The sequence below is a fragment of the Anomaloglossus baeobatrachus genome, chromosome 1 (assembly GCF_048569485.1).
Source record: "Anomaloglossus baeobatrachus isolate aAnoBae1 chromosome 1, aAnoBae1.hap1, whole genome shotgun sequence".
Lineage (NCBI taxonomy): Eukaryota > Metazoa > Chordata > Amphibia > Anura > Aromobatidae > Anomaloglossus > Anomaloglossus baeobatrachus.
In genome coordinates, this window is record NC_134353.1 from 658,630,220 (window position 1) to 658,654,327 (window position 24,108).

Genomic DNA, 24,108 nt, shown 5'->3' on the forward strand with positions numbered 1-24,108 from the left:
GCCGACTCACCGCTGCTGCTGCATCCGGCCCGCAGTGAAGTGAATATGCAATGAGCATAATGAGCGGCGGTCGGCAGCAAGTGACAGCAACGGCAGAGACTGCAGGGCTGGAGAAGGTGAGTAAAGTTTTGTTTTTTCTCCGCAGACATGTGTGTTTTCTCCGGTGCATGTCACACGGAACACATCCGTGTGGTCCGTTTGTGTTCCGTGTTACCCGTTTGTGTTCTGTGTGACACCCGTGATGCCGGAGAAAAACAGACATGTCTACGTGTGGAGCACAGGTACACACGGTCCATGGCAGAATACGCACGTGAGCGCAGACCCATTGATTTTAATGGGTCTATGTGTGCCCGTGTCTCCGGTACGTGAGGAAACGGACCAAACACGTAACGGAGACACGGATGTGTGAAAGAGGCCTAATTGGCATTAGATACACGGCTCTGGGCGTTTCACACATCATCCATAGATATATGGCTCTGGGGGTATCACACATGGTGGTCACTAGATACATGGCTCTTAAGGGGTATCACACATGATCGGCATTAGATACACAGCTCTGGGGGGTATCACACATGATTAGCATTGGATACGTGGCTCTGGGGGGTATCACACAAGATCAGCATTGGATACATGGCTCTGGGGGGTATTACACATGATCAGCATTGGATACATGGCTCTGGGGGGTATTACACATGATCAGCATTGGATACATGGCTCTGGAGGGTATTACACATGATCAGCATTGGATACATGGCTCTGGGGGGTATTACACATGATCAGCATTGGATACATGGCTCTGGGGGGTATTACACATGATCAGCATTGGATACATGGCTCTGGGGGGTATTACACATGATCAGCATTGGATACATGGCTCTGGGGGGTATTACACATGATCAGCATTGGATACATGGCTCTGGAGGGTATTACACATGATCAGCATTGGATACATGGCTCTGGGGGGTATTACACATGATCAGCATTGGATACATGGCTCTGGGGGGTATTACACATGATCAGCATTGGATACATGGCTCTGGAGGGTATTACACATGATCAGCATTGGATACATGGCTCTGGGGGGTATTACACATGATCAGCATTGGATACATGGCTCTGGGGGGGTATCACACATGATCAGCATTGGATACATGGCTCTGGAGGGTATTACACATGATCAGCATTGGATACATGGCTCTGGGGGGTATTACACATGATCAGCATTGGATACATGGCTCTGGGGGGTATTACACATGATCAGCATTGGATACATGGCTCTGGGGGGTATTACACATGATCAGCATTGGATACATGGCTCTGGAGGGTATTACACATGATCGGTATTAGATACATGGCTCTGGGGGGTATCACACATGATCGGTATTAGATACAGCTCTGGGCATATCACATATGATTGGCATTCGTTACATTGGGTTATCATGTGAGCTTCCGGCAGCCACTGCACAGGCACAACTCTGTGCCCACGTGATTGCCAGGACATTCCGGTAAGGTTGGTAAGTCCCAGCCAAAAAGGATGTCCCGGTACGTCTCAGGTGGTGAAGGGGTTAATATTGAGCAGGATAGTTTCAGCCTATTGGTTCGGCCTCCACACCAGTCACGGTCTCCCGTGGCCCTTCCAGATAATGAATTGCCCCCTGCTCCAGCCATTCTGTAGTGAGGAGACTAGAATGGAGAGTCTATGAGCAGCTCCTGCCGTCATCTCCATTTTCGCCCCCTCAGCACGGAACTGTCTACATTGGAGTTGCTGTATGGAGGGCATCACAGGAACCACTCCATTCTAGACGTGACCCGTCATCTTTGCCTCTGTTTCCAGGTTTCCATAGGAACTGCAGCTCCTAGACGTGGATACCGGATGTCCCTCCTGTCGTCACTTCCGGGATCAGGTGACGGCCATCTTTACGTTGATCTGCCGGGAGGAGGAGGAAGATCCGCATACGCCTGACATCTAAGTAGCCTACAGCCCAGGACCGGTCACCGCGTCCTTCACACAGGTCAGACTCTCCGCCATCCGTATACCGTGCGGCCGGAAGGGGGCGACAAGCTGACGACTGACAGGGGCAGAGCTTCCGGGGGAGAAGAGGTTAATGACAGCTCCGAGCGGGGGATGTGGGGTGCACTGACTGCCTGCCCCGGGCACCCCGGCTGTGACTGTCTCCCCATGTCTACATGCTGGGAGTTGTAGTGCAGAGCGGCTGCAGTCCCCCTGTGTGCAGGGAGAGTGCTGGCGGCCATCTGTATAGCGCTCTGTAGGGTCGGGTCACCTGTCACCTGTGTTGGTGTGCTGCGGCATCCTGACAGATTTCATGGGAATGGGGCTTATGCAGCATCTGTCAAAGTGACTGACACCTCGTGAACCCCATCACGAATCGGGGAGGTCTGTGTGACACGGTGACTCAGTGACAGCGGGGTCTGTGACTGTGGTCTATGAGTGGGGGTCTGTGACGGAGGAGACTGATCGAGGGGATCTGTGTGACATGGTCTATGAGTGGGGGTCTGTGACGGGGAGGTCTGTGTGACACGGTGGCTCAGTGAGGGTGGGGTGTGGGTCTGTGACGGGGGAGACTGTGACATGGGGGGTCAGTGTGACACGGTGGCTTAGTGATGACGGGGTCTGTGATGGAGGAGACTGACATGGGGGGTCAGTGTGACACATAGTCGGTCTATGAGGGGGGTCTGTGTGGCATGGTGTATGAGTGGGGGGGGTCTGTGACGTGATGTGGGTCTGTGACCATGGTCTATGAGTGGGGGTTTGTGCCAGAGGAAACTGTGACATGGGGGTCTGTGTGACGGAATCGGTCTATGACGGGGGGGGTCTGTGACGGGGAGGTCTGTGTGACACAGTGGCTCAGTGACGGTGGGGTTTGTGACTGTGGTCTATGAGTGGGGCTCTGTGACAGAGGAAACTGTGACATGGGGGTCTGTGTGACGGAATCTGTCTATGACGGGGGGGGGTCTGTGACGGGGAGGTCTGTGTGACACGGTGGCTCAGTGTCGGTGGGGTTTGTGACTGTGGTCTATGAGTGGGGCTCTGTGACAGAGGAAACTGTGACCGTGGGTCTGTATGACTGTGGGGGTTTCTGTGATGCAGGAAACTGACACAGGGGGGTCTGTGATCTTGGTCGGTCTAGGAGTGGGGGCTTTATTACCGGGGGTCTGTAACCAGCAGTGATACATGGCCCCCACACACCACTTTTTCTTCCTATGGGGGACACTGCATTCTCCAGTAATAATTCCCCCATACTCTCCCTCTTGCACGCTCAGGGTTTTCATAGTGCCCACTCTGCTGCAGTCTCTCAGTGGTGAAATAGTGGGGCCACATAATCCCTTTCATTTGGTGGCAGTCTGTAGGATACATTTGCTTTCCTTCATTTAAGCTGCACTCTCACACTTGAGGCCACATCACAGCTTCTTTTTAAGAGGAAGACACATGACAAACGTAATGGACCCTATCATAGTCACAGGGGTCTTCTGGGCTCAGTTTGCATAAACTTATTTCCCCCCTATAACAGAAATCGATATGCTAATGATGTGAGCCCAGCTTTAGTATCCAGGGGTTGGAAATATTAGAATTCCTTCCACTTTTCATTCATTTTTATTTTTACTGTAGCTCCAACATATCCCCATACATAGAATATAATGCCTCAGCTCAGGCCCATGGGGTTCACAAACAAATTCCTCTGGAGCTACCAGGTACCATATCACTTGTACCTTTTGGAGTGCAACTTCCTTTTTTTTTTATGGGAGTTAAAGGGGTTGTCTGGTGAAAACAAGTCCGCTCCTATCCTCAGGACAGGTGACAACTTGCTGATCACTGGGTGCCCCCCCGCTAGGCCCTGCTCCGATCTTATTGATCACTGGGTGCCCCCCGCTAGGCCCTGCTCCGATCTTGCTGATCACTGGGTGCCCCCCGCTAGGCCCTGCTCCGATCTTGCTGATCACTGGGTGCCCCCCGCTAGGCCCTGCTCCGATCTTGCTGATCACTGGGTGCCCCCCGCTAGGCCCTGCTCCGATCTTGCTGATCACTGGGTGCCCCCCCGCTAGGCCTTGCTCCGATCTTGCTGATCATTGGGTGCCCCCCCGCTAGGCCTTGCTCCGATCTTGCTGATCACTGGATGCCACCCCGCTAGGCGCTGCTCCGATCTTGCTGATCACTGGGTGCCCCCCCGCTAGGCCCTGCTCCGATCTTGCTGATCACTGCGTGCCCCCCCCCCCCGCTAGGCCCTGCTCCGATCTTGCTGATCACTGGGTTCCCCCCCCCCGCTAGGCCCTTCTCCGATCTTGCTGATCACTGGGTGCCCCCCCGCTAGGCCCTTCTCCGATCTTGCTGATCACTGGGTGCCCCCCCGCTAGGCCCTTCTCCGATCTTGCTGATCACTGGGTGCCCCCCGCTAGGCCCTTCTCCGATCTTGCTGATCACTGGGTGCCCCCCCGCTAGGCCCTTCTCCGATCTTGCTGATCACTGGGTGCCCCCCCGCTAGGCCCTTCTCCGATCTTGCTGATCACTGGGTGCCCCCCCGCTAGGCCCTTCTCCGATCTTGCTGATCACTGGGTGCCCCCCCGCTAGGCCCTTCTCCGATCTTGCTGATCACTGGGTGCCCCCCCGCTAGGCCCTTCTCCGATCTTGCTGATCACTGGGTGCCCCCCCGCTAGGCCCTGCTCCGATCTTGCTGATCACTGGGTGCCCCCCCGCTAGGCCCTGCTCCGATCTTGCTGATCACTGGGTGCCCCCCCCCACTGGATCTTCCTCCGATCAGCAGAATGGAACATTTTCATCCATGTTATTGAATGGAGTAGTAGGTTGGACCCCTCACCGCCACTGCATTTTTTTCTCTATGGGGTGCCAAAAAAGCAGAGCACAGCGCTCAGCAGCCCCATAGGGAAAGAATGGAACAGCGGTAGAGCATGTGCCCTGCCGGCCCGTTCCATAATGAGTATAATAGTGCCCTGTTCTAGTCCCAGTAGTCTGACCCCACCGATCAACAACTTATCACCTGTCTTGTGGACAAACCCTTTAAGGAAATAAGATAGAGCAACTGCGCTCAGCTATTTTTCTAGCCCTGATTCTGGTCACCATTCCCATCTCCGCTGTGAAGGGCACTAATAGGTATAACCCTTTAAGAGGCCAGTGCCTGAAAATAAACTTTCTTAAAACCCTCTCCCCCACCCTATGTCATCCTTGTGCCTGATTTTTCTGTGGGTTTTTTGTTTGTACCCAAGTCATTATCCTGCTTGCGCCTTTCTTGAAGTCTTTAATTTGTGCTCACCTCTTAGTACATCTCCACAGGGGCGTACTAACATGCTAAGGGGCCGACTAGCCAAGGGAAATCACACCCTTGTGACTAGTCCCCTCGCTCATTAGCATATGATGAAAGATCTTTACAAATACTTTTTCTAAAGATCCCTTTCTCTACGCTAGTGTATACAGGGACAGTTAGGCAGGAATTAGCAATATGCACCCAGAACTGCTCGTAGTTATGGGTGCATATTGGACCTGACAGGTTCCCTTTAAGTAAAAACACAAATGATAACTCGTGGCCATAGTTTCCTTTCCTTTGGCTGTGAGTTAGCTATGCCAGTCTTGGCTCGTGGCTGCTCTGTGCTTGCCCTGGTATCGCTCTTCCATTCATTAGTACGTGCTTGCTCTAGACGTCCCTGGTGAGGCAGTGGTGCTGTGCCCACGTCTTCCCTGTATCTTGTGACCCGGCTTATACATTACTGTAGACTTTCTAGTGACAGAGCACAGACATGGAGTGTGATCACTGACCTGTCAGACACGTGGCATCAAATCTGCACTTTTCGTTTATTTAAAGGGCATGATCACTTTTTGATCTCCAGTTTCCAGGCTGTGTAAGCAGTCGTCTATATTAATGGACCAGATGATTTATTGAAAGCTCCCCATACACCATAGGCCTTGTTCACATGTATCGTGAATGTTGTGTTGTCTGATTCTTACTTGCATGCTTTCTGTGTGCACTTGCACCAAAAACCTCAATATTCTCCCATTGCATTTTTTTGTTGCCTTTTTTTCCTTGTATTTGATGTTTTTGGTGCAAAGTTGAAGCAGGGTTTTTGAGTTGTTGGTTTTTTTATTTATTAGTACAAAAAAAATCTTTTATTCTGCACTTATAAAATGCAGCTGATTTTCATGTCTTTTTCAAGCTCCCCATAGAGAAAAAACACCAAAAATACAAAAGTCCATGATGTGTTTCAAGCACAGTAGCCATGAGTTTTCATTATCTCACATCCACTTTTCTGGAATAGTTAAATTCAATATATCTTCTGCATAGGAAATGCCCCAGAAAAAACCACCCCACGGTAGTAAAATGTACGTGTGAACACTGCCTTCCAATATATTTTCTTATTAAAATGAACAAATAGTATTGTAGAAAACAAAAATGAGTACATCATCTTTTCAATTCCTTTCTGGTTATATTGCTGCACTGTGTTGTACTGTATGGAAAGGTGACCACTGAGGTCAGTCACACCTGTGTCACCACTGCAGCCAGTCACTGACCACTGCATTTAGTTGCACACTGGTGACTGATGTGCAGCTGGTCACAGTCTGCTGATGTCTGATGGGCGCCATTCAATCATCTGAGTATAATGGAAGTCAATTAGGGACTGGAGCATTTTTCTTGGAAACCTTTTTAAAAAATGCTCAAGTCCCCCATTGACTTCCATTATACTCGGGTACTCAAGTCGTGCCCATCCGATCATCCAACTGCGTGTACCAAGCATAGTAGTGCTACCTCACGTGAGTCCCGGCACTGCGAGTGCTGACAGCGCTGGAATGGCACCAGCACCAGGTGTGAATATAAGGTGTTTTTTTTTATTTTAACTGGGGAAAATATGAGGAATGAGAAGGGGTTGTCAAGTAGTGGATGGTGTCCTACTCTGACAAGGCTCTAAAATGCTGCACCTAGGAGGAAAACCTGTAGGACAGGTCCAGCCACTTGTCCATGTATACCATTTTGGTGTAATGTACTGATAAGTATATACCAGGGCGCATTGTGGGGTTAGTCTTGCAGCACTGAATATATAAGATCTCATCGAGCCAGTGTGCCCCAGAGTATGGCAGCAGTGCACCCCCTGATAGCCGTCATCCGAGACCGGCAGACCAGGAAGGTGCATGTCCCTATTGCCTGTGATACATGGAGGCTGTGCATGGTTACAGGTGGGGGTTTGTGGATTGCTGGTACTGTGGTAGGAGGTATATGGGGGAGCCTTTGCCATCTGTACTAGCCCCATGCTACAGTCCTCAATGTATCATGCCCCTGCTGGTAGTTGGGCACATCTGTTCAGTGGCAGGTTTCACTGTAATACGTCTCTCCCTGTGTGGGGAAACATGGCACCAGATTGCATATGTACGGGGCATTGAGGCTTAGTACCGTAGGGTAAATCCAGCTTCACGGACATGTCGTCTCTATTGGTACATGTTAAAATTCCTCCAAACACCCATATCAGCCTAGAACAATAAAAGCCACTGATGCGTTTCTGGAGCGTTCGGCTCCTTATAGTCCTGAGGCTTAGTGTGCTGCCGCTCGGCCCCTTTAATACTCCGCTATGTAGGGATCAGTCTGTCGGATCTGGGATCTCCTTACTTTATTACCTCTACCTGTGACTTGGAGGTGGAATGCCATTATACTGTTAGGATAGAGAGCCCGTGCTCTGTGTAATCTATTCTGCAGCTCGGTGCTCACATCATTGTAATCACATCAGTCCGTGTCCCTAGTGGGGCTCACAATCTCATTTCCGTAAGTCGGACATACATGTAATTAGACTACTATCATAGGAAGCCAATTAACCCATGTCCCTGTATTCTCCAGCCGGGATTTGGTGCTGCTTCATTCCTCCCCTCTGACCTTCTCCTCGCCTCCTTTCCTGTCGGAGGGGGTGGTCCATCCTCGTTCCTTCCTGCAGTCTTTGCTGATAGCCCTGTGGAAATATTCTCTTCTCACTCACTGACCTACTATTTCTCTTCTCCTTACAGCTAAGAGTGAAATCCTTGTGCAAATATGACGGACTCAAAGTATTTCACCACCACCAAGAAAGGTAAGAGGTGGAGATGTCGGGGGCCTCTCGCCACCCGCCGCCTTGTTACATACCGGTGCTAGAGCTATTCTTGTATTTCACACCTACAGGTGAGATCTTTGAGCTAAAAGCAGAGCTGAACAGTGACAAGAAGGAGAAGAAGAAGGAAGCTGTGAAGAAAGTCATTGCCTCCATGACTGTTGGGAAGGATGTTAGGTGAGCGGGTTGGCACGTTGCGATGTGATTGGCGATGGCTGATTCTGGAAAGCCTTCACATACTGACTAGCTGACTTGGCTTGTTTTGGTGCCCGGAAGTTATCAGTCATCATATAATGCTAGTTCAGCTCTTTTAGAAAACCCCGTGATCTGCAATCCTGTTATTTTGCTCTTCCAATATTGTTTTTTTTATTTTATTGTCACGTTTGTAGAGTAATTAACCCCTTCTCACATTAGGATGGGAATTAACATCCTGAGAAGTTTTCTGCTTGTGTGAAGGGGGCTCAAGAACAGAACCCCCCCCCCCCCCCATGCAAGCGTCTTATGCTGATTATAATACATTGCTGACACTTGTCTCTAACAATTGTTAGAGAACCGACCAGCAGGGCTCTCCTCAACACAGGTTCTTCACATATAGAGTACAGGCAGTGCCATACTGGTGCTAGGATGGAGAATCAATTCCTACCTTTTGTTTAGATTGGAGGCTTGATTTCAGGAAATCCTCTATCAAAGCTTCAGAAATGACGTCATTGGTGCAGTGGCTTGAGCATCGGAGCGGTACTATGTGGGTCGGGTCCTCTGGAACGCTTCCTCCTCCTGGCTTGCCTCCTGTTTTTTATTTAAATTTTGTGCCACCGTTGCTAATATTGGCGCCCCCCTGCACATTGGTAGTGTGATGTTGTCTCCAATAAAATGGCTCCAGAATCTGCACATACCGTGATCTGCGGCACCATTTTATTGAAGACACTGTGGAGACGAATATGAGCAGCGACACATGAACAGATTGAATTTTATTTTTCATCAGCGCATGTGCCACTGCTCATAGTTATTTCCACAGTCTCTTCAGTAAAATGGCGCCGGAGATCGCAGTACACACATGCGCCGATTCATTTTTTTAAACATCACACTACCAATGCATGTGCACCATCAACATCAGCAATAGTGGAGGTGGTTTGAAATTTATATAAAGTAAAGGAGGCAAGCCAGGAGGAGGAAGCATTCCAGAAGACCCGACCCACATCGTACTGCTCCGATGCTCAAGCCACGGCACCAATAACGTCATTTCTGAAGCTTTGATGAAAGATTTTTCTGCAATCAAGGCTCCAATCTCTAACCTGAAGGTAGGATTTGAATCCGCATCCAGCGCTAGTATGCTGACCGTACCTTTGCTTTCTCCTGAGCACCTGATTAAGGTGATGCTAGCTCCTCTTTCTCTATTCAGCGCTAGTATGCCTCTGCCTGTACTTTATGTGGGAAAAACCTGCTGGTTGGTTTCCTTTAACTATATTGATAGCACTGTCAATACCCACCAGTGGCATTTAAATGGAACGCGCACAGTGCTTTCATCGCCTCCCACCCCCTCTTCCCCCAAAACACGATTGGTTCCTGATACGCTACTATGGCAGCCTGGGGCCTAATGTAGGTAGTCGGAAAAGCCATCTTGGTGCTTCTATGAAGGTAATTCATAGGCTGAGCTCCATAACAGACTGAGATTTTCACTATATACTGTAATAGTGTTGCATTGCAGTATATAGTATAAGCAATCAAATATCATCGCTTTAAGTCGCCTAAGAAAAACTTTTAAAATATTTAAAGAAGAAATTCAAAGCTATAACAATATAGAATTAAAGGGAACCTGTCACCAGATTTGACAACTATAAGCTGCGGCCACCACCAGTGGGCTCTTATATACAGCATTCTAACATGCTGTATATAAGAGCCCAGGCCGTACTGTATAACGTAAAAATCACTTTATAATACTCACCTAATGGACGGTGCGGTACAGATTGGTTGGATTGGTGTCTCCGTTACCGGTGCCTCCTCTTTCGGCCATCTTTGTCCTTATTCTTCTGAAACCTGGGTGCATGACATGTCCCACGTCATGCACACTAGTCAGTATTGAGGTCCCGAGTAGGCACACTACAATGCTTTCATCTGCCCTGCTCCGGGCAGATCAAAGTGCACCTGTACAAGACTTCAGTGTTGGCCACGGTGGATGACGTAGGACATGTCATGCACACAGGCTTCAGAAGAAGGAGGACAAAGATGGCCGAAAGAGAAGGCACCGGTAACGGAGAACGGAGACACACATCCGACCAGTCTGCACTGGAGCGACCGTTTAGGTGAGTATTATAAAGTGATTTTTACGTTGTACACAGCAGCCTGCGCTCTTATATACAGCATGTTAGAATACTGTATATAAGAGCCCACTGGTGGTGGCCGCAGCTATAGTCAGCACATTTGGTGATGGGTTCCCTTTTATTAAAGTCTTTAGTAAACACCATAAAGAGGAAAAAAATCAAATTGCCAGAATTGCGCTGTTTTGCTACCCTCATGTACCTCGAAAAATTGAACAAAAAGAAATCACAATGTCATATACCTCAGATTGGTATCGATAAAAACGTCAGCTCACCACGCGCAAAACAACCACTCACTCAACTCCGATATATTAAAGGGATTGAAAAAAAAAAAAAAGTTGCAGGTCTCAGAAAATGACGACACAAAGCAAATAAAACATTTTTGTTGCCAAAACTCAGAATTTTGTTTTCTTTGGTGCTCCATTGGGAGACCCAGACAATTGGGTGTATAGGCTATGCCTCCGGAGGCCGCACAAAGTATTACACTAAAAGTGTAAAGCCCCTCCCCTTCTGCGTATACACCCCCCGTGCTCCCACGGGCTCCTCAGTTTTTTTGCTTTGTGCGAAGGAGGCAGACATGCACGCATAGCTCCACAGCTTAGTCAGCAGCAGCTGCTGACTATGTCGGATGGAAGAAAAGAGGGCCCATAACAGGGCCCCCAGCATGCTCCCTTCTCACCCCACTCTTGTCGGCGGTGTTGTTAAGGTTGAGGTATCCATTGCGGGTACGGAGGCTGGAGCCCACATGCTGTTTTCCTTCCCTATCCCCCTTAGGGCTCTGGGTGAAGTGGGATCCTATCGGTCTCCAGGCACATGAGACCGTGCTCCATCCACAGCTCCTGAGGACTCTGCTGGATAGGAGCCGAGTATCGTTCAGGGACATGGCCCTGCTACGTTGAGGTACTCTGTGTCCCCGTAGGGACCGCGCACAGCAACACTCCAGCATTGCTGGGTGTGCTAGTACACCGGGGACCGCGGCGCTTACTGCGTTTGTGCCATTACACACTGCAGCGTCGCTGAGTGTGTTAGTGTATGGGGACTGCCGCGCTGACCGCCGCTGCCATTGTTATCACTGCGGCGCGGCTGGGACTGTTAGTGCGCCGGGGACTTCCGCGCCGACCGCGCTTATACGGCGGCCGCGCTTTTAACTCGAGTCCCCGGCTTTTGCGGCCTAGTCTCTTTTTCTTCCCGCCCCCAGCCCTGCCAGTCAGGTGAAGGGCGGGACGCTGTACAGGACGGCAGCACTGAGGGCTGGAGCATGCTTTGCATACTCCACCCCCCTCACTGTGCACAGGGGGGCACCAGTTCCCGCACTTTCTGGGTCACGCCCACGGCTCCCTCCTCTCCTCAGGACGCTGGCAGCCATTCCTGTCAGCTCCCCTGACGCTGCAGAGGGGAGACAAGCTCTGGGGGACCCAGGCAGGGATGCTGATGGCCACACAACCGCTTTAAGCGGGCGGTAATCAGCACCTGAGGTGCTGGCCCCACTTGTGCAGAAGTGTAATTATAGATTATATGTTTATAGGCTATACTTTACACTGTATGGTGCACGGTGGATTTCTGGCTATATTCCCTATTGTGTTACTCAGGGGAAACAACAGCATGGCACCCACAAGAGGCAGGGGTGCCAAAACACAGGCTTACTATGCTGCCTGCGCCGCATGTACGACCTCGCTACCGGCAGGTTCCACTGACCCCCATTGTGTGCACTGCTCGGCCCCTGTGGCACTTGCTCAGCCAGAGCCTCTGCTAAGGGGGGCCCAGGGGGGAACCACCAGCTAACACTGTCCAGGTGACAGGGACGGAATTTGCAGTTTTTACTGACAGACTTTCTGAAACTATAGCTAAGATTCTAGAAGCTTTGCAGTCCAGACCGGTATCTCAGACCATGGGCACTGTGGAATCATTGCCCCCTGGTTCCCCTCAGCTGGAACAACAATGTTCCCCCGGGGTGTCTCATAGATCCCAGGGTGAGGTCTCTGACACGGACCGCAGCCCCAGACCGCCTAAGCGAGCTCGCTGGGAAATCCCCTCGACCTCATCACATTGTTCAGGGTCTCAGAAGGAGGACTCTCTGTATGATGAAGCGGAGGTAGCTGATCAGGATTCGGATCCTGAGGCCGCTCTCAACCTTGATACTCCTGATGGTGACGCCATAGTGAATGATCTTATCGCGTCCATACATCAAATGTTGGATATTTCTCCCTCGGCTCCTCCAGTGGAGGAGTCAGCCTCTCAGCAGGAGAAATTCCGTTTCAGGTTCCCCAAGCGTACAACGAGTATGTTTCTGGATCACTCCGACTTCAGAGAGACAGTCCAGAAACACCGAGTTTGTCCAGATAAGCGTTTTTTCCAAACGCCTTAAGGATACACGTTATCCCTTCCCCCCGGACGTGGTCAAGGGCGGGACTCAGGGTCCCAAGGTGGATCCTCCAATCTCCAGACTGGCGGCTAGATCCATAGTTGCTGTTGAAGATGGGGCTTCACTCAAGGATGCCACTGACAGACAGATGGAGCTCTGGTTGAAATCCATCTATGAAGCTATCGGCGCGTCTTTTGCTCCAGCATTCGCAGCCGTATGGGCACTCCAAGCTATTGCAGCGGGTCAAGCGCAAATTGACGCACTCACACGTACGTCTGCGCCGCAGGGGGCGTCCATAACCTCTCAAACGTCGGCATTTGCGTCCTACGCTATTAATGCTGTCCTGGACTCTGGGAGCCTACGACGGTTGCAGCCGACAATTCGGTGGCAATACGCAGAGCCTTGTGGCTACGGGAATGGAAGGCAGATTCGGCTTCCAAAAAGTGCTTAACCGGTTTGCCATTTTCTGGCGACCGTTTGGTTGGTGAGAGGCTGGATGAAATCATCAAACAATCCATGGGAAAGGAAACATCCTTACCCCAGGCCAAACCAAAATTACCCCAACAGAGGAGGGGACAGTCGAGGTTTCGGTCCTTTCGGGGTGCGGGCAGGTCCCAATTCTCCTCGTACAAAAGGCCTCAGAAGGATCAGAGGAACTCCGATCCATGGCGGTCTAAGTCAGAGACATTCTGTCTCACGGTTACAGGATAGAGTTCGGCTCTCGTCCTCCGACTCGATTTTTCAGAACATCTCCGCCTCCCGAGCGAGCCGATGCTCTTCTGCAGGCGCTGGGCACTCTGAAGACAGAAGTAGTGGTGGTCCCTGTTCCTCTTCAGCAACAGGGTCACGGTTTTTACTCCAACCGGTTTGTGGTTCCAAAGAAGGACGGGTCTTTCCGTCCTGTCCTGGACCTAAAACTGCTCAACAAACACGTAAAGACCAGGCGGTTCCGGATGGAATCCCTCCGCTCCGTCATCGCCTCAATGTCCCAAGGAGATTTCCTTGCATCGATCGATATCAAAGATGCTTATCTCCACGTACCGATTGCTCCAGAGCATCAGCGCTTCCTGCGCTTCGCCATAGGAGACGAACACCTGCAGTTCGTGGCACTGCCGTTCGGCCTGGCGACAGCCCCACGGGTTTTCACCAAGGCCATGGCTGCAGTAGTTGCGGTCCTCCACTCTCAGGGTCACTCGGTGATCCCTTACTTAGACGATCTGCTGGTCAAGGCTCCCTCTCAAGAGGCATGCCAGCACAGCCTCACCGCGACTCTGGAGACTCTCCAGAGTTTCGGGTGGATCATCAATTTTCCAAAGTCAAATCTGACACCGGCCCAATCGCTGGCATATCTTGGCATGGAGTTTCATACCCTCTCAGCGATAGTGAAGCTTCCGCTGAACAAGCAGCGCTCACTGCAGACGGGGGTGCAATCTCTCCTTCAAGGTCAATCACACCCCTTGAGGCGCCTCATGCACTTCCTGGGGAAGATGGTGGCAGCAATGGAGGCAGTCCCGTTCGCGCAGTTTCACCTACGTCCTCTTCAATGGGACATCCTACGCAAATGGGACAGGAAGCAGACGTCCCTCGACAGGAACGTCTCCCTCTCTCAGGCAACCAAAGCTTCCCTTCGGTGGTGACTTCATCCCACTTCATTATCGAAGGGGAAATCCTTCCTACCCCCATCCTGGGTGGTGGTCACGACGGACGCGAGTCTGTCAGGGTGGGGAGCAGTTTTTCTCCACCACAGGGCTCAGGGTACGTGGACTCGGCAAGAGTCCTCACTTCAGATCAATGTTCTGGAGATCAGGGCAGTGTATCTAGCCCTAAAAGCGTTCCAGCAGTGGCTGGAAGGCAAGCAGATCCGAATTCAGTCGGACAATTCCACAGCGGTGGCTTACATCAACCACCAATGAGGAACACGCAGTCGGCAAGCCTTCCAGGAGGTCCGGCGGATTTTGATGTGGGTGGAAGCCACGGCCTCCACCATCTCCGCAGTTCACATCCCGGGCGTGGAAAACTGGGAAGCAGATTTTCTCAGTCGCCAGGGCATAGACGCAGGGGAATGGTCCCTTCACCCGGACGTGTTTCAGGAGATCTGTTGCCGCTGGGGGATGCCGGACGTCGACCTAATGGCGTCCCGGCACAACAACAAGGTCACGGCATTCATGGCACGTTCTCACGATCACAGAGCTCTGGCGGCAGACGCCTTAGTTCAGGATTGGTCGCAGTTTCAACTCCCTTATGTGTTTCCTCCGCTGGCACTGTTGCCCAGAGTGTTACGCAAGATCAGGACCGACTGCCGCCGCGCCATCCTCGTCGCTCCAGACTGGCCGAGGAGGTCGTGGTACCCGGATCGGTGGCATCTCACGGTCGGCCAACCGTGGGCACTAAGGGCCGTTTTTCCATCTGAATTGTGCGGCCCTCAACCTGACTGTGTAGCCATTGAGTCCTGGATCTTAGCGTCTTCAGGATTATCTCAAGAGGTCATTGCCACTATGAGACAGGCTAGGAAACCAACGTCCGCCAAGATCTACCACAGGACGTGGAAAATATTCCTGTCATGGTGCTCGGATCAGGGTCCTTCTCCCTGGCCATTTGCCTTGCCCACTTTTCTGTCCTTTCTTCAGTCCGGATTGGAAAAGGGTTTGTCGCTTGGCTCCCTTAAGGGACAAGTCTCTGCGCTCTCTGTGTTTTTTTTTTTTTCAGAAGCGCTTGGCCAGAATTCCACAGGTACATTCCTGCAGGGGGTTTGTCACATCGTCCCTCCTTACAAACGTCCGTTGGAACCCTGGGATCTGAACAGGGTGCTGATGGTTCTTCAAAAACCACCGTTCGAGCCAATAAGGGATATTTCTCTCACACGCCTTTCGCAGAAAGTGGTTTTCCTAGTAGCAGTCACTTCACTTCGGAGAGTGTCTGAGCTAGCAGCATTGTCATGCAAAGCCCCTTTCCTGGTGTTTCACCAGGACAAGGTGGTTCTGCGTCCGGTTCCGGAATTTTTACCTAAGGTGGTATTCCCTTTTCATCTCAATCAGGATATCTCCTTACCCTCTTTTTGCCCTCATCCAATTCACCAATGTGAAAAGGATTTGCACTTGTTAGATCTGGTGAGAGCACTCAGACTCTACATTTCTCGTACGGCGCCCCTGCGCCGCTCGGATGCACTCTTTGTCCTTGTCGCTAGCCAGCGTAAAGGGTCACAGGCTTCCAAATCAACCCTGGCTCGGTGGATCAAGGAACCAATTCTCGAGGCTTACCGTTCTGCTAGGCTTCCGGTTCCCTTAGGGCTGAAGGCCCATTCTACCAGAGCCGTGGGTGCGTCCTGGGCTTTGAGGCACCAGGCTACGGCTCAACAGGTGTGTCAGGCGGCTACCTGGTCGAGCCTGCACACTTTCACGAAACACTATCAGGTGCATACCTATGCTTCGGCGGATGCCAGCCTAGGTAGGCGAGTCCTTCAGGAGGCGGTTGCCCACCTGTAGGACGGAGCCGTTACGGCTCTATTATGAGGTATTATTTACCCACCCAGGGACTGCTTTTGGACGTCCCAATTGTCTGGGTCTCCCAATGGAGCGCCAAAGAAGAAGGGAATTTTGTTTACTTACCGTAAATTCCTTTTCTTCTAGCTCCAATTGGGAGACCCAGCACCCGCCCCTGTTTTTTTGTGTACACATGTTGTTCATGTTGAATGGTTTCAGTTCTCCGATATTCCTTCGGATTGAATTTACTTTAAACCAGTTTATAATTTTTTTTCCTCCTTCTTGCTTTTGCACCAAAACTGAGGAGCCCGTGGGAGCACGGGGGGTGTATACGCAGAAGGGGAGGGGCTTTACACTTTTAGTGTAATACTTTGTGCGGCCTCCGGAGGCATAGCCTATACGCCCAATTGTCTGGGTCTCCCAATTGGAGCTAGAAGAAAAGGAATTTACGGTAAGTAAACAAAATTCCCTTCTTTCATTGCTTGAACACAAAAAAATGATGTAAGTTTAGCATCGCCGTAATTGGACTGATCTGGGTGATCGCGTCTCCAGATCATTTTTATCACAAAATGAACAGTATAAAAAGAAAAATGGAAAAAAAAAAGAGTTTTGCATGAAAATGTTTTCCAATTTTTTATTACATTACTATAACTACAACTTGTTCTGCAAAAAAACAAACTCTCATATTGCTATATCGATGGAAAAATAAAAGTTATAGCTCTTGAAAGAAGGGGAGAGAGAAACACATGAGAAAATGTCATGGTCCTTAAAGGGTTAATCCCTTTTGCCAGTAGTAGCGGGCATGTGAATGGATGGCATTGTGTGTCACCTTGTAACTAAATCTCCGATTTGTGACAGCGCCTTGTTTCCGGATGTGGTGAACTGTATGCAGACTGATAACCTGGAACTGAAGAAGCTGGTGTACTTATACCTGATGAACTACGCCAAGAGCCAGCCCGACATGGCCATCATGGCTGTAAACACGTTTGTTAAGGTGGGTGATGACATGAAGAGGCAGCAGAGAATGTTATTATTGCAGACTGTTAAAGGGGTTAAATCTGAGCAAAAAAGCTAAAAATACATGAAATGAATAACAACATTCACCTGTGAACTGTTCGGGAGTGATGACATTCTGACCACGCAGAAGTGACAGGCATCAGCGGTGACCGTAGCATGGCTGACACAAGACTGCTAAGGCCAGTGATTGGCTGCAGAGGTCATTCACAAACACCAGAGGGATCGGCACGGGAATTAGCTGGTGGCATTTTATTATTTTGAAACATTGTATGCTTTGAGCCCACTTTTAACAAATGTTGGACATCCCCTTTAAAATAAGGAAATGTACAGTATGATGTGAGGACTACAAAGCAGTTTTCATATAGAATTATATGCTATTTAATTTCTTTCACAATGGTCATGTAAGATGCTTGGTAAATACCGTCATCTGCTACATATGGGCCATTCCATGGTAACTTACGCTACAGTCACAAGCCAAAAACTTGAGTTAATAATGGCTTCAGACTGTTCCTGAAGGCAGGCACAAGAATGAGTGAATGTATATTGTACATTGAACTATTCTCAATACATTTCAACACAGTTTGATTTTTCAACAATACAAATTAAATACAAAATACAATGTGATTACTTGGTAACTTACAGGTTTTTTGTGTAACGTAAGTTACCAAGTAATCACATTGTGTGTTGTATTTAATTTGTATTGTTGAAAAATCAAACTGTGTTGAAATGTATTGAGAATAGTTCAATGTACAATATACATTCGCTCATTTTTGTGCCTGCCTTCAGAGAACAGTCTGTAGCCATTATTAACTCTTTGGCTTGTGACTGTAACGTAAGTTACCATGGAATGACCCAGATGACCTACTATCTTTTTGCTGCATATATAGCTAATCATTATAAAACCTTCCCTGAAGACTTGATATTGTGGCACCATATTGCAGCCACCCTGACATCCAGATAACGTTGGCCGTCTTTCAGCAGATGGATGTCTCAGATATCACGGTGGTTACTTTGCTCTTGTGGGAAGGAAGCCACAACCTGATCATTTACTTTATGATATGAATTAATAAAAGCTGGCCTGGCGCACTGTACTCACTCAGCACTCATTTTACGCAGGCTACTAAATACCTGTAGTTCTGTATGTTCTATTCATTGCTTATGTATACATTTGTTGACTTGTCCTCTTATTCAGGACTGTGAAGACCCAAACCCCCTGATCCGCGCTCTAGCGGTGCGCACCATGGGCTGCATCCGCGTGGACAAGATCACAGAGTATCTCTGCGAGCCACTGCGCAAGTGCCTGAAGGACGAGGACCCATACGTGCGCAAGACAGCAGCAGTTTGTGTTGCCAAACTGCATGACATTAATGCTCAGCTAGTGGAAGATCAGGGCTTTCTTGATACATTGAAAGATCTCATTTCTGACTCAAATCCAATGGTAAGGAAATTGCTTTTGTCTTATTATACCGGGTACTGTAAGTGGACCAGCCAGCTGTCAGATCCTGCCTTGTTACTATGTTACCTTGTTACTGTTTAGGACCCTTTGTTAAGATTCATCACTAGAAATGCCTAAAGACTATACAAGTCATGAAGACTGTTGGGCTTGCTGTCTGACCGTCAAGTAATCTATCTGTATCTGTTCTTCATACCTTTTCACTCTAGGTCGTGGCTAATGCTGTAGCAGCTCTATCAGAGATTGCAGAATCCCACCCAAATAGTAACCTCTTGGACTTGAATCCACAGTCAATCAATAAGTTGCTTACTGCTCTTAATGAGTGTACAGAGTGGGGTCAGATCTTCATTCTTGACTGTTTGGCCAACTATATTCCCAAAGATGACCGGGAAGCTCAAAGGTAAGTTGAAAGTATATATATCTGCACAAGATGACTGTTCAAACCAAGCACTGGCTCCTGCTGCACCCTTGATATGTCCAGGCACTTTAGTGCACCTTGTAACCTCTATGATTTGCATATATCGCTGTAGATGGAAATGAAGCAGGTGGTTACATGTACTGACTCGTCCAATTTTGCCAGGAGTTCACCCAACTCCTGTGCCTGGTTTGAATAGTCATTTTGTGCTAACAGATTGTGCTTAAAATGGATATTATTCATGAGGATTTTTTTAGACACCATATTTGATGCACTTGTTCTGTCCACAGTGTATGTGAACGTGTTACGCCACGTCTTTCACATGCCAATTCAGCTGTGGTCCTCTCGGCGGTGAAGGTTCTTATGAAACTTATGGAACTGCTATCCAAAGATTTGGATTACTATGGGACACTGTTAAAGAAGCTGGCGCCCCCTCTTGTCACTTTGCTCTCCGCTGAGCCCGAATTGCAGTATGTGGCACTGCGCAACATCAACTTAATTGTGCAGAAACGGTAAGGTTTTCATTTCCATAATGACCTGCTTTACCAATGCTCTGTGTCCCCTGGTCACTGTCACTTATTCTTCATGCCTTATCTTCCAGGCCAGAGATCTTGAAGCATGAGATGAAAGTTTTCTTTGTGAAATATAATGACCCAATCTACGTTAAACTTGAAAAGCTTGACATCATGATCAGACTGGCATCCCCTGCCAATATTGCCCAGGTTAGTATTGGAAGGAATGCAACTTTCTTTATCGTTCCTTTGGGAGACCCAGACCTTGGGTGTTTAGCTTCTGCCTCCGGAGGACACACAAAGTACTACACCTAAGAGGTGTAGCTCCTCCCTCTGAGCCTATACACCCCCTGGTGAACCAGTCACAGCCAGTTTATCGCTTTGTGTTCAGGAGGCATACATCCACACATGCATTCTCATATGATTTTTCCTTTTTCTTTTTTTTTTGGAAGAAGATTGAAGAAAAGCGGGTCCACGTCTGGACTCCCGGCATATCCCTTCTCACCCCACTGTGTCGGTGGTGTTGTAAGGTTGATTTCCAAGGCTGGAACCTTACATGCCGTGCTCCTTCACCATCCCTCCTGGGCTCTGGATTGAAGTGGGAGCCAGCACGGTCTCCATGCCTGGCAGGAGACCTGTCTCCGTCCACAGCCCCTTGAGAACCCTGCTGGACCGGAGCACTCACCCCCAGGGACCTGGCCCTGCGTCTCAGCAGCTAAGTACCTTGAGACGTTCATATGTTGGGGGTCCCTGTCCTTTGTGTGGGGAGAGTGTGTTTGCTGTGTTTTTTTGGCATTTCCGGCGGGTCCTCTGGCTTTTCGCCCGAGAACCGCGCCGATGGTGCCTGCGCGTCGGCCTCGCTGCTCAAATTTAGGCCCCGGCTTCGCCGGAGGCCTAGTTTCTGTTACCTGCACTCGCATGTCACTCATGCAGAGGGACAGGCATGGCCCCTCCCGGCGGCCGTCCTGCACAGGGGAGGGACACTCCCCACTGCTTGTGCGCGACCCCCCCCCCACCCCCCCCCCTGCAGGCCTGTATGGCCCTCCAGATTCCGAGGGACGCCCCCGTCCGCCCACTCTCTTCGCTCCGGCGGCCATTTTCTTGGGCAGGGTTCACTCTGCTCTGGGCCATCCTGCACTTTGCATCCCTGCTGAGGTGCTGTGCATTGGGGGTCCGGGCTTCGGGATCTGGAGGGCACGCGACACCGCTTCCAGCGGTCTGGTATGCCACAGCCGGTCTCCGGTTGTGGACCTCTGCTATATACTCCCTGGGGTTCATTCTCTTTGTAGAAGCTGTTTCCCCCACTCAAGCAGCATGTCTCACACGAGGAGCAAGGCTCCAAAGCTTTATGCTGCATGCGCTGCATGTAAGCTCCTGCTGCCTGAAGCGAGCACCTATCCACATTGTGATGTCTGCTCTAACTTGGAGGTGCCACGGCCTGGAGTCTCGGCCGCAGTGGTCTCTCAGGCTGCTCCTGCACCTGTGGCTGAACCCCCGGCCTGGGTAGAGTCCTTCTCTAGGTCTATCTCCTAGTCATTTGCTGAGTCCATGGGACTTCTGTCCAGGACTTTGATGAATATGCATAAGGCCCCTTCACAGGGTGCTTCTAATGCTCTTGCTAAGGGTCCTTTAGGATCCCTATCCTCTGACCTCCGTGCACTGGAGCTCACAGAGGATTCATCATCAGGGCACAGGCCCCGTCCTCCTAAGAGGCTCCGCAGGGTTCCCTCTCCCTCCTCATCCCGTGGATCTGATTCAAGGGCTGAGGACTCGCAGGATGAGGAGGATGCCTATACAGGGGGCTCGGAGGCTAACTCCATGTGCGCCATTGATCCTTCCGAGGGTGACTCGGACCTTAGTGACTAGATTGCTTCCATTAATTCTGTACTGGATCTCAATCCGCCAGTATCAAAGGAGCAACCCTCTCTGGCAGAAAAGCACCAGTTTACCTCGCCTAAGAGGACAAAGAGTGTGTTCTTTAACCACTCCAGTTTTCAGGCCGCTGTGACCAAACCCAGGGTCTGTCCTGACAAACGCTTCCCAAAGCGTGGTTCTGATGACCGTTTCCCTTTCCACCTGAGGTGGTCAAGGAGTGGGCTCACTCTCCAAAGGTAGACCCTCCGGTGTCTAGGCTCTCAGCCCGGACCGTTGTGTCGGTGGCTGATGGCACTTCCTTAAGGATGCCACTGACCGTCAGATTGACCTTCTGGCCATATCCGTGTATGAAGCGGTGGGGGCCGCGTTTTCCCCAACTTTTGCAGCAGTGTGGGCCCTCAAAGCCATCTCTGCTAGTCTGGAGGAGATGCATTCCCTCACCAGGGAATCTATGCCCGAGATGGTTGCCTTAACTTCTCAAGCTTCAGCTTTTTCTTCCTATGCCATGTCTGCCATGCTAGAGGCTTCTCACTGCGGTGGCTTCGGCTAATTCCCTCGTTATCCGCAGGATCTCGTGGCTTCAAGAGTGGAAGGCACATGCTTCTTGGGCTCCCTTTTGCTGGTTCCCGGCTGTTCGGTGAACAGCTGGATGAAATTATTAAAGAGGCTACTGGCGGGAAGAGTACTTCCATGCCACAAACCAAGACCAGGAAACCTTCCCAGGGTAGGATTCAGTCGAGGTTTCGTTCCTTTCGTTCCTCCAACTGGTCGTCCTCTAAGCCGTCCGCCTCGTCCGCTAACTCAGCCGAGGACCAGAAATCCCACTGGCGCTCTAGAGCGCGTCCGCAGAAGACCGCAGGAGGTCCTGCCACTAAGGCAGTCTCCTCGTGACTCTCGGCCCGCTCCAGCCACGTCCTTAGTCGGTGGCAGGCTCTCCCACTTTGGCGGCGCTTGGTTTCAACAAGTCTCCGATCAGTGGGTGAGAGATATCATCTCTCACGGCTACAGGATAGAATTCTCTTCCAGCCCGCCAAACAGATTTTTTTCTCTCAACTCCCCCCTGCTCCAGGGCTGCCGCCTTCTCGCAGGCCGTGGCAGCCTTGCAGGCCAACGGCGTAATTGTACCAGTTCCCGCCCGGGAACGGTTCAGAGGTTTTTACTCAAACCTCTTCCTAGTTCCCAAAAAGAACGGTACCTTCAGACCCATCCTGGATCTCAAGCTTCTCAACAAGCATGTTCGGGTGCGGCACTTTCGCATGGAGTCCCTGCGATCAGTCATTGCCTCAATGACCCAAGGGGATTTCCTGGCGTCCATCGACATCAGAGATGCCTATCTGCATGTGCCAATTGCAGTTTCACACCAGCATTGGCTACGCTTTGCAATAGGAAACGATCACTTCCAATTCGTGGCTCTCCCCTTCGGGTTAGCCACGGCCCCTCGGGTATTCACCAAGGTCATGGCAGCAGTGATTGCGGTTCTGCACCTCCAGGAGTTGGCAGTGCTCCCTTACATGGACGACCTTCTAGTCAAGGCTCCATCCAGCGCAGACTGTCAGCGGAGTGTCTCGCTCACTCTCAGCACTCTAGCCCAATTCGGGTGGCTTGTCAATCTTCCCAAATCCACTTTGACTCCGACCCAGAGTCTCACGTACCTAGGGATGCAGTTCGAGACTCTGCCGGCACTTGTGAAGTTGCCCTTAGTCAAACAGCTGTCACTCCAGTTAGCGGTGCGCTCTCTCCTGAGGCCCCGCCGTTATACCCTCAGGCGTCTGATGCAGGTGCTGGGTCAAATGGTGGCGTCCATGGAGGCTGTTCCCTTTGCCCAGTTCCATCTGCGCCCCCTGCAGCTGGACATTCTCCGCTGTTGGGACAAGCGGCCTCCCTCCTTACACAAGTCAGTGGCTCTGTCGCCACGGACCAAGAGCTGTCTTCAGTGGTGGCTTCGGCCCCTCTCCCTGTCCCAAGGGCATTCCTTCCTGGCCCCGTCCTGGGTGATTCTCACCACGGATGCCAGTCTATCCGGCTGGGGAGCGGTATGTCTCCACCACAGAGCACAGGGCACTTGGACTCCGTCCGAGTCAGCCTTTTCAATCAATGTGCTGGAAATCAGAGCCGTACTTGTAGCTCTCCTAGCATTTCACCATCTGCTGGCGGGCAGGCACATTCGAGTCCAGTCAGACAACGCGACAGCGGTTGCCTACATCAACCATTAAGGCGGGACACACAGCCGCCTGGCAATGATGGAGGTACAACGCATTCTTCAATGGGCGGAGGACTCCAGGTCCACCATATCCGCAGTCCATATCCCAGGCGTGGACAACTGGGAGGCAGATTATCTCAGCCGTCAAAGCGTGGACGGTGGCGAGTGGTCCCTGCACCTGGTAGTATTTCAGTCGATCTGCCGCAAATGGGGCACTCCGGACGTGGACCTAATGGCATCCTGTCACAACAACAAAGTTCCTGTCTACGTGGCTCGCTCCCGCGATCCTCAGGCCTTCGCCGCGGACGCTCTGGTTCAGGACTGGTCCCAGTTTCGTCTGTCCTACGTGTTTCCCCCTCTAGCCCTCTTGCCCAGAGTCCTGCGCAAGA

General features: G+C 50.7%; 1 protein-coding gene across 1 annotated transcript in view; it reads left to right on the forward strand.

Moving 5' to 3' along the window:
- The first annotated feature begins 1,882 nt into the window (after window positions 1-1,882).
- AP1B1 (adaptor related protein complex 1 subunit beta 1) overlaps window positions 1,883-24,108 on the forward strand; it is a 108,676-nt gene continuing 86,450 nt past the window's right edge. Inside the window, exons 1-8 of the mRNA XM_075319978.1 lie at window positions 1,883-2,012; window positions 8,012-8,073; window positions 8,163-8,268; window positions 17,106-17,241; window positions 18,457-18,702; window positions 18,927-19,117; window positions 19,423-19,644; window positions 19,734-19,854. Of these exons, the coding sequence (XP_075176093.1) occupies window positions 8,037-8,073; window positions 8,163-8,268; window positions 17,106-17,241; window positions 18,457-18,702; window positions 18,927-19,117; window positions 19,423-19,644; window positions 19,734-19,854 (1,059 nt within the window). The 5' untranslated portion in view covers window positions 1,883-2,012; window positions 8,012-8,036. The remainder of the gene's footprint in view (window positions 2,013-8,011; window positions 8,074-8,162; window positions 8,269-17,105; window positions 17,242-18,456; window positions 18,703-18,926; window positions 19,118-19,422; window positions 19,645-19,733; window positions 19,855-24,108) is intronic.